The sequence below is a fragment of the Mus caroli genome, chromosome 8, assembly GCF_900094665.2.
Source record: "Mus caroli chromosome 8, CAROLI_EIJ_v1.1, whole genome shotgun sequence".
Lineage (NCBI taxonomy): Eukaryota > Metazoa > Chordata > Mammalia > Rodentia > Muridae > Mus > Mus caroli.
In genome coordinates, this window is record NC_034577.1 from 64,477,490 (window position 1) to 64,488,490 (window position 11,001).

At 47.4% G+C, this 11,001-nt stretch overlaps 2 protein-coding genes across 2 annotated transcripts in view; both read right to left on the bottom strand.

Annotated features, from left to right (window-relative positions):
- The window catches only part of Eps15l1 (epidermal growth factor receptor pathway substrate 15 like 1), an 83,879-nt gene extending 80,664 nt beyond the window's left edge, over positions 1-3,215 (bottom strand). The window contains exon 1 of the mRNA XM_029480252.1: positions 3,150-3,215. Within this exon, the coding sequence (XP_029336112.1) occupies positions 3,150-3,182 (33 nt within the window). The 5' untranslated portion in view covers positions 3,183-3,215. The remainder of the gene's footprint in view (positions 1-3,149) is intronic.
- Positions 3,216-6,414: 3,199 nt separating this feature from the next.
- Positions 6,415-11,001, bottom strand: part of Calr3 (calreticulin 3) — a 17,933-nt gene continuing 13,346 nt past the window's right edge. Inside the window, exons 6-9 of the mRNA XM_021170092.2 lie at positions 10,329-10,424; positions 9,305-9,436; positions 7,822-7,914; positions 6,415-6,795 (exon numbers count right to left, since the gene is read on the bottom strand). Of these exons, the coding sequence (XP_021025751.1) occupies positions 6,655-6,795; positions 7,822-7,914; positions 9,305-9,436; positions 10,329-10,424 (462 nt within the window). The 3' untranslated portion in view covers positions 6,415-6,654. The remainder of the gene's footprint in view (positions 6,796-7,821; positions 7,915-9,304; positions 9,437-10,328; positions 10,425-11,001) is intronic.

An 11,001-nucleotide genomic window follows, 5' to 3' on the forward strand; every position in this document is an offset into this window, starting at 1 on the left:
AAAAAAAGACAAAAGGGGAAGGTATAGAAGCTGAGCACGTGATTCAAATCTGTAGCCCGGCATTTAGGATGGCAAGGCAAGAGAACTGCCATGAATTCAAGGTCAGCTTGGGCAACTTAGTGCCAATGAGATGGTTGAGCAAGGACACTTGTCACCAAGCCTAACAACTTTACTTTGATGCCCAGGACCCACATGGCAGAAGAAGAGACCCAACTCTGACCTTCACACACATGAACATAGGATTGCTTAGTGAGTAGTGCCTAGCATGTGTGAAACCCAGAACCCAACCCTCAGCACACTGCCCTTATAAAAGCAGGTGTGGGGCTTTTATAAGGTCCAGGCCTTCTGCTAACCAGGAGGTAGGGAGCAACCAGGCATGGTCTGGGATCATAGTCCTCTAGAGGCTAAGGCAGGAGAATCAACAGTCTGGGGCCAGCCTGAGCTACACAGAAAGACTTGGAACTCACACAGAGTACCAATGCAGGAAAATTGTCCTTTGACTACCACATGCACCATGGTACATAACGGCCCCCACAGGAATAAATTAATAAATACAAAAAAATTTAAAGAATCACCACAAAAACATGGGGGTGGAGGGAAAGTAGCTCAGAAGGCACCTGAACTTGTGAGCCACCACAGGCCATGTCTCCTCAACTGCTGTTTCAGCTCCTGTTCCCACCCACAGCTCCATCCCACACAGGGAAGAAAGGCTACAAGGGAGCTGCTGCAGGTGCAGTCACAGTCCCCATACCCACTTAAGTGACACTTTCTGAGTGTCTTTCCACTGGCAACAGGTCTGACACAGAGACAACAAACAGACACGCAAACATGTCCTGTGGACCACGAGAGCTGTAGGATTGTATGATGTGCACATGGCTGTGTGCCATGACTAGCAAAGGCCTCTGGGAAGGATGATATCTGAACTGCTGCTGAAGGAAGAGAAGGATCCAAGCCAGAGGAGAAGAAAAGGCTGGAGTGCTTCAGAAAGAAGGATCTGTCTTCAGGGACACCATAGCGACAACACAGCTAGGTATGTGAAGAACAGAACTGACCACACCATGGTGCCACGGAGAGCATGTGGAAGTCAAGTCACAAGTTAGGAAGAGAGAATCAGGATTCTATCCCAGAGGCTCTAACAAGGTGAATCTAATGAAACTGACTCATGTTTTTATATCTGTCATCTCAGTATGACAAAACACCATCCTACGGTAACTAGTTTACCAATAAAATAGAACATCCCTCCTCCCCAAGACAGGGCCTCATTAGATAGCCCAGGCTAGAACTTTCTGTTACTGAAGTGCTAGCTGAAAGTTGACATTATACTTGGCCAGGAACCACTTCCTTGATATTCTGGTATTTGAGAAAAAGTTGACAGCATGTATCCAACTCCCATGCACTTGATAACTATCAGCTACTACTATGGCCCAAATCCTTAAAAAATCCAAATTATGACTAATGTCAAAATTAGGAAATTTGAAAAAACCTTCCTCAAAAAAGTCAGAGGTAATGACTGGACTGAAGCCAGCTAAGTTAGTAACATGCTTGCCCTAAAAGCTCGAGGATCCGAATTCTATCCCCAGAGCTCACACAGAAGTGCTACAGGATGTACGGCACTTGTGCTGGGGAAGAAGGGACAGGAGGCTCCCTGGGCTTGCTGACTTTTCAGGCTGGCGTAATTGATGAACTACAGGCCAGTGAGAACCTGTCAAGAAAGAGGTGAACACCCACAGCTGGTCCCCTGTCGTCCTATTTGTAAGCCTGGAGCACGAGGATGCAGAGAGTCCAGGAATTGGAACCCAGCCTGGGTGACATAGCAAGGCTGCATCTCAATACACACCTATCCTCAATACACTCCCTCCTATCTGTCTAGTCCTTAACCATTTACAGAAGATAATCACAGTTGCTGTAAGAACATGTTAATTAATATCTACTGGTCTCCAGTTGTTAATATAGTGTCAAGGCTGCTGGTGGCTGGTCCTTCCAGGACTTAACCACCCTGTATTTCCCTCTCCTTCAGACCAGGTGACCTGGGTGCACCAGCCTGCCAAGCAGTTCTTCCCAGCTTTGGCATTCATACTTGCTCTTGTTTTAGTCCCAAACACCCGAATTTATTGATGGTAACAAAAGAGCTTCCAATGTGTTAGGCAAAATGTGCTTTCCACAGTTTTCTGCTAATGCATTTTACATCTCTATTTTCCAAATGAGGTAATTGATATGCTGAGGTTAAGAAGCCTGCTTCAAGGACACTCTTTCCAGAGTTGGGGCCGAGATCTGAATATAAAATGCTTCCTCACTGGTAACCATGACCCTGCGAAAGACGATTCTAGCAAAGTGCATATAATATGCTGTGTGGAACAAACGGGTAATTTGGCAAATTAGCAGAACAGGAATACTTTCTAATTCTTATGGGTGTCACCTGGGACTAGAGACTTTGTCAGTGAGAGACTGCTGAGCTCCCAAGCACCTGATCCCAAGCACTTTAGAGAGCGGCTGAAGAATGAATGAATGTTTTCCGCTAGAAGCACAATGGCCTTCTCACTGCTATTCTGTACGTCCCTGTAGCATTTGATACGCTCAAGAAAACCATTCAGCGACCCTGAGGACGCAGACTGGTGCACACCGTTGGAGGCGTAGGATCCGCGCCTTCGCACCGCACTGAGCAGCGGAAGCGGATCACGGAGGAAGGAGGGCTGGGCAGCCAGAGGCGAAGCGGGCGTGTCCCGGTTCCCCTTGCGACTCCAGTCTGGGACACCACCCGCCCCGACGCCCGACCCCGCGGGAGACAAAGACTGGCGGCAGGCCCACCGCTCTCGCCCGCCTCCGCGGGGACGAAGCGCGACGCGGCTCGAACAACAACCCCCCCCCTTCCCCCCCCCCCCGTCCCTTAACCTGGCCAGGCCCCAGACGGAGCAGACATGCGCAGCGGCCGCGCCCCATCACCTCTTCGCAGCCGCTCGGGGGTCGCCCAGCGCAAGAGTATGCGGGTCGCTCCGGCCTGTCACCTTCAGAACCGCCCGGCCCCCGCCACTCCGCCTCTGAGCCTTCAGCGCGCGCCTCCGCGGTCCCCTGGAGTCGCGCCCCGGCGACGACTTATCCTTCCCGCGGCAACCACCGTCCGCACCGCCCCGCGGCGCACCCCAGTACCATACCTGCTGAGAGAGGGGTACAAGCGGCGCCGCCATCTTCGTGCGGACTCGGCCTCCCGAGCGCCGAAGGAACGGGGGCGGGGCCGTGCCTGCGCACTAGTACGAAGGAGGGATGCGATGCGCGCGCAGCACAGTCAGAGCAAGGACAGGCCACAGGACCGGAGTACACGTGCGCAGAGGGGAATCCAGGTCCTCCCGTGAGAAGTTTTGCAGTAAGGGGGCGGAGCCTCGATCTCAGTGGAGAGGGCGGGGCAGTTCTGGCTGGAGGCGGAGCCTTTATGGGGAAGGCTCTCTCGCTTAGCCTAACCAGAGTGGGCCGTACCGGGTGATTTAGAGAGCCGAGCCTAAAGCACAGCTTGACTAGAAGAGTCGGAGCCTCGGTAGTTTAGTGGGCCGAGAGTGGGCGGGCTAGTCGGTCTGTGGGGGTGGGGGAGCCTCGTGTGCATCTCCTGATTGGAGTGGGCAAACCGAGCCCCTGCTTTGGAGGCTCCTGTGAGGCAGGGAACCCAAGGGATAGGTAGGGCTCCCTTCCAGACCGCTGGATTCCAGCTCCCTGCACTTTCCAGTCTGGGTCTGTGAATCGGAGCTTGGCTAAACCCAGGCACCGTCTTAACCTCTCTACTCTAGTAGCCTCTACTAACGCCTAGGGTTTGCTGAACTTTTCCCGGGGAGATGGAGACAGTGGCACACAACAAAGTACCATGGTGCTCAAGTCTAGCTTGGGCCATATATGCAGTGTTGGTACCACTCAGTATGCTTGTTAAACAGATTTGGGTTCTGATTGCTTGCAGATGTGGGTGTAGCCTGACATCTGGTGGGTTTTTGTTGTTTTTTTATGTGTATATGCCTGCTGTGCTCGTGCCAATGCCTGCCCAAGAGAGAAGAGGTTGTTAGATGCCATTGAGCTGGAGTCAAAAGCACTTATGAGCCTCCAACCCCCGATATGAGTGGGAACAGAACTAGGGTCCTCTGGAAAAGCAACAAGCACCCTTAACCAACTAACATATCTTCAGCTACTCTGGTATTTCTTTGTCTTTTTTTTTTTTTAAGTTACATTTAAACTTACATCTTAAAAGATTTGTGTGTTGCCTGAATGGATGGATGTGCACCACCTTTATGCTTAGTGCCCATTGAGGCCAGAAGAAGGCATAGAGTTCTCAGGAACTGGAGTATCCTGTAGCTATAAAGCACCACATTGGATGCTGGGAACCAAACCCTGTACAAACTGCAGGTGTACAAATCAGAGGACAACTTCTCTGGAAGTTGGATGGCCCTTTCCACCATGAGTTCCAGAAATAGGACTCAGGTTGTTAGCCTTGGCCGCAAGCATCTTTACCCACTGAGCTATCTTGCTGCCCCTTAGGACATCCTCATTCAAACCACTACACTGGTGCTGGGAAACATGGTACAATATACCACCACACTCAGTCCCACTGTGTTTGATTTCTTGAGGTAGTTGTGACTGATCCTGATTGCCAGCTGCACAGGATCTAGAATCATGTAGAAGACAAAGCTCTGGGTTACAACTGTGAATTTCTAGACTAAGCTGAGGAAGGAAGACCCACCCCCACTGTTCTATGTGCTGGAGGCCAGGACAATGGATCCTGTGTGACCAGCTGCCTCACCATACACATAACACAAATCTTTGTTTTAAAAGCTCTGTGTAGGGGGCTGGCGAGATGGCTCAGCGGGCAAGAGCACTGACTGCTCTTCCGAAGGTCCTGAGTTCAAATCCCAGCAACCACATGGTGGTTCACAACCACCCATAATGAGATCTGACACCATCTTCTGGTGCACCTGACAACAGCTACAGTGTACTTATGTATAATAATAAATAAAATCTTAAAAAAAAAAAAAAAAAAAGCTCTGTGTATGTGTGTTTGTGTACATAAGTGCAGACACCTGAGGAGGCCAGAAGAGGGCGTCAGTGGTTATCCAGTGCCTGATGTGGGTATTGAGAATTGAACTGAGATCCTCTGAGAAAGCAGCAAGTGCCCTTAATCACAGACTCATCTCTCTAGCCCATAAAATTTTTAAAAACTTTTCCAGCTAGGTGTAGTAACACATGCCTTTAATCTCAGCACTCAAGGAGGCAGAGTCAGATCTCCATGTGTTTGTAGGCAACCTGGTCTACATAAGGAGCTATAAGCTAGCCAGAACTACATGGTGAAACATCATCTTTAAAGAAGGAGAGGGGGGTGGATTAAGGAAATATAGCCATGTATCATGGCACATACCTGTCATCCTAGCACTTGGTGTCTTTTCTGTTGCTATAAGACACCACAACCAAGGCAATGTATAAAAGAGTTTATCGGGGTGAGGGTGGGGGAAGTTTACAGTTCCAGAGACTTAGAGTCAGTGACCATGATGGCAGGATACCTGGTAACCAGCAGGAAAGCATGTTCCTAAAGCAGTAGCTGAGCACTTATATCTAATCCAGAGGCATTTGGCAAAGAGACACTGGGCCTGGTGTGGGCTTTTGAAACCTCAAAGCCCACCGCCAGTGTCACACTTCCTCCAACAAGGCCACATACCCACTAATCCTTTCAGATAGTGCCACTCCCTAACCTTTAAATATATGAACCTATGGGTGCCATTTTCATTCAAACCACTACAGAGACAAAACACTTATAAATAAATCTTTAAAATGATTTTTAAAAAAATAGAGGGGCTGGGGAAAGATGGCTCAGTGGTAAAGAACACTGGCTACTCTCCCAGAGGACCCGAAGCACCCATGACAAACAACCACCACCACCACCCCACCCACCACCCCACCCACCACCCCACCCACCACCCCACCACCACCCCTGCTCCAGAGGATCTGATGTCCTCTTATGGCTTCTATGGGCAACTGCATGTAGTACAATACAAACACAGATACACACACACACATTTTACAAAAAGTAAATAATAAATCTTTAACAGTAAAACAAAATATTTTAAAAATTTATTTTACCATCTTTTATTCATGAAAATATTTAAGAGTTAAAAAAAAAAACACATTGTTTATGGCCAGATTCTTATAGGTCTCTGGCTTTCAATGATCTGTTCTATGCAGGGGAAAAAATTTAAACAGTGTCTCACTATGTGTCCCAGGCTGTCCTAGAACTCACTATATGGACCAGACTGATGTGGAAATCCCAGATCTGTCTGCCTCTGCCTCTCAAGTCCTGAGATTAAAGGAGTGTGCCACCACATGCAGTCAACAGAAACTTTTTTTTTTTTTTTTTTNCTTTGTAGACCAGGCTGGCCTCTAACTCAGAAATCCACCTGCCTCTGCCTCCCGAGTGCTGGGATTAAAGGCGTGCGCCACCACGCCCGGCTAACAGAAACTTCTTATTGCAGACCCTGGGGTCATAGGGGTCTATAGAAGACCCGGGGGACCCTAACACAAACAGGGGATTGTTTTTCAGAAACTGGACAAATGACCATGCAGATGTGATCATTCCAATGTGTATTATTAAAGTAGAGTTGCAGCTGGGCCACTCAGCATGCAGAGTGAGGATGACTATAGTTCGCCCTGCCTGTGGAATCTGCTGAAATGGTTGTGCCTGTGAAACTTCCCCATCAGCAGATCCTCCTCATCTTCTTCACGGGCTTTTTTCACTTCTTCCTTGGCCTGTATGGCATCCATCTCCTTTTCTGGACCCTGGAGGAAAGGACAAAAATAAAACAGGCTGGAGCTGGGGCTGGGACTCATATAATAGAGCGCTTGTAGTTCAGTTGGTATGGTGATTGTAGCTCAGTTGGTAGCGTGCTTATAGCTCAATTGATAGAGAGCTTGTGGCTCTGTTGGTAGAGTGCTTGTAGCTGGTAATTCTTGCCTGGCACTGGATTCAATAGCTAGCATAGGAAAAATCAGGCATGGTGGTGCCCACCTGACATACAGGCCCAGAGGTCATTAGTCCAAGGTCATTTGGTTGACCATACAGCAAGATTAAGGCCAATCTGAGAATGCATAAGACCTTATCTCTAAAGAGATAAAAACTGGGAGCTGGAGAGATGTCTCAGTGGTCAAGAGCTCTGACTACTCTTCCAGAGGTCCTGAGTTCAAATCCTAACAATCACATGGTGGCTCACAACCATCTATAACAAGACCTGATTCCCTCCTTCTGGTGTCTGAAGACAGCTATAGTGTACTAGTGTACTTACATATAATAAATTAAATAAATCTCTTTTTTTTTTTTGAAAAAGAGAAATAGAAACTAACTACTATAGATACCCCTGTCTGTATGCTGGCATACATCTGTGAACCCAATACTTGGGAAGCAAGAATAAGAATGAAGTCCCATACGTTGTGTGGTAAATTCCACAGCAGCCAAAGCTATACAAAGACCCCTCCCTCTAAAAAGAAACAAGAAAAAGCAAGGGCTAGAGGGCTGGCTTAGGCATAATGCTTTTCTAGAGGAGCTTAGTTCCCAGCACCCACTTTAGGCAACTCACATCTGGTGTGACTGAAGTCTAATGGCCTCTGTCGGCACTGCACTCTTGTGCACAGACACATAATTACAGTTTTTTGTTTTTTTTTTAAAGCTGGGTGTACAAGCATGTCTTAATCCTAGCCCTTGGAGACAGAGGAAGGCCAATCTCTATGAGTTCAAGGTCAGCATGGTCTATGTATCAAATCCCTATCTCAAAAAAAAAAAAAAAAAAAGAGTTTGGGGTTTGTACCTACCTTAGTTTCTCCCCAGGTGGCCTTGCCAAACTTCTCTGCATATTCTTCATCATCTGTGATCAGGAAGTTATCAAAGATGGTTCCAGATCTCACCTGAGGATGGAAGCAGGCTTTCATTAGTAGTGGCAGACACACAACCTTTCCTTCTTGTCAGGGGTACTTAGCTCAATGCCACACCCATGATCAGGCTAGCATCCACTGACTATAGCTCAGGATGGCCCAAAGGTAAAGCATAGTCTTACTAGGCAGGAAGACCTGGCTTACATTGCTAGCACCTAAGTGTGGGTTGTGGGCATCAACTGGAGGCTAGCTGTGACTTCAGAAGGCCAGGCTCCACCCCTAATGCATATCCCACAGCTGACAGGAGTGACAGCTATACAGAAGGGACCCCAAAGCCCAGAAATGTCAGGCCTATGTGGTCTAAAGGCCACATGCAAGTGCCAGTGACTATAAAGGTCCTTAGTGAGTAGTTTCAGGCTGGGGCTGGAGGGAGTACCCTGAGGGTAAGGGTGCTTACCACTCTTGAAGTACACCACAGTTCAGTTCATAGGATCTGTACCAGGTATCTCACAATGGTCTGTGACTCAAGCTCCAAGGGATCAGATATCCTCTGGCCTCCATGGGCACTGCACACATGTGCACATGCACAATACACATATAGTTTTAAAGAATAATAAACCAAGGGCTGGAAAAATGCCTCATTGGGTAAGCTCTCACTGGGAAAGCATTAAGGGCCCTGAGTTCAGATCACACAGTGCACACATAAAAAGCCAGCATATTTGTATAGGTACCTATGACACCAACATTTGGAGGCTGGAAAGGCAAAGACAGAAGGACACTGGGGCTCACTGGATGCCAGGCTAGCTCCAGGTTCGGTGAGAGACCCTATTCTCAGGAGTGGTATAGCTAGACACTAGACATTCTCTTCTGGTCTCTGCCCACATGCATACATTACACACTGACACACGTACACTGACACACACATATACACACACACATTGGCACATGCACACATACACACATGCACACATACATACACACTGACACATGTACACATACATACACACTGATGTACAAATATGTACACATACATACATGCACAGTGATACATACACACTGACACATGCACACATACATAGTGAAACAATGATACATGCACACATACATAAACACTGACACATGAACACATATACACACACTGACACATGCACACAAACATAGACACTGACACATGCACCCATACTAAGACATGCATAATACACACGTGCTCACACACACAGACACACACATGAAGAAAAGAATTGTGTACCAAATGGGTCACATTAAAGGTCAAGTCATTAAATCAGCAGCCATAGTGGCATATGCCTAGCATCCCAGCACTCAGGAGCTGAGGCAAGAGGATCATGATTTCAAGGCCAGCCTGGGTTACACAGCAAGGCCAGCCCAGAGCTATTAAAGTAAAGAAAGCTTGGAGCCAGATCACCTGCCACAGCTCTAGACCAATGGCGCCAATGTTCTCAAACTCTGAGAGGTCGTACTGCGTCAGGTAGCCAGCAGGTCTCATCTTCTGGTGGAGCCACACGTCCTTGTCGATGCCCTCAGCTTTCAGGCCATCCTACAAAAGCAGACTCTAGCCAGGCTTGAATCACAGGATGAGGGTGGTTGGTTGGTTTTTCCTTTTTTGTTTTCCTATGAAAAGTGGCTAATGGCTGGCCCACCAAGGACCAGTATTCCATAAATTCCCCTGCAACTCAAAATTTTATGCAAAGGAATTCAAGTCTTTTCATTCCTCCCACTTGGTAAAAATCCCATGCAAATTGTGTGTGTGTGTGTGTGTTTTGTTTTGAGACAGGGATCTGTATGCCTCTGCTTTTTTTTTTAATTAATTAATTAATTTTAATGAAAATCATCACCAAAAGAAAGAAAGAAACAAAGAAAAGAAAAGAAGGAAAAGAAAGCTGGGCTGTGGTGGCGCACGCCTTTAATCCCAGCACTCCGGAGGCAGAGGCAGGCAGATTTCTGAGTTCGAGACCAGCCTGGTCTGCAAAGTGAATTCCAGGACAGCCAGGGCTACACAGAGAAACCCTGTCTCAAAAAACAAAACAAAACAAAACAAAAAAATCCAAACAACAAAAAAAAAAAAAAAAAGAAGGAAAAGAAAAAGAAAAGCACCCTGTCCCCATTCCTGGAACCTGATAGACTGCAGCAGCCTATCCCTCCCCTTTCCTTCACTTCTTATGCAATTCCTTTAAACGCAACAAACCTCAGAAGTCAGTATGATCAAACTCCTCTAGACACAGTTACCAACTGCGTTAGAATGAATTTCCCACCCATGTATTTGCAAGCAGGTTTGGATCATGGGTTTACAAAGAGAAATTGCCTTGCCAGGTCACTCTTAGCATGTTCTTTTTCTGTGTCACTGAGAATACCTTTTCTAAGAGCACAAATCGGGCAAGAGCAAGGGCCACCCCAAGGACCCAGAGTCACTGCAGGAAGAAGCCACACACCTCATATGGTGGCTTCTGCAGCCAGTCCCCATCCAGCTCACTGTTCCAGTCACTCGGCTTGCTGGCACCCGCATCCAGAAAGTGCTTTTCCCAATCCTTCAAAAACAGAAAGGAAAGCATGATGTCAGAGGCGTGCTGAGAAAAAGGAAATTTCTGTAAAATATTTTTATTACATCTATTATACATGTGTGCTCATGTGGAGGTCAGAAGACAACTTGCTGGAGTCAGCTATTTCCCTCCATCATGTGGGTTCTAGAAATCAAACTTGGGTCCTCATTGCTTGGTCACAAGCATCTTTTCTTGCTGAACCATCTCGCCACCCCTTGGAAATTCTTTAGTGTAGGTTGTGGGAGAAACCTAGGGAGTACACATGCTCAGTGGGGCTGGGACAGAGCCCCGTGGCCTACAGGAGATGGCAGGCACCTAGACAGAAGATACTTAGAAACAAATTAACAGAACAGGTCCCTAACTCCAGTCACAATGCCCTTTTCCTATTCACTGGAGTTGTCTCCAAGTGTGCTGGATAGGTTTTTGCCAACTAGACAAAAATCTGAAAGGAAGGAGCCTCAATTAAGAAAATATCTCTGTAAGATCAGGTTGTAGGGGCTGGTGAGATGGCTCAGCAGGTAAGAGCACCCGACTGCTCTTCCGAAGGTCCTGAGTTCAAATCCCA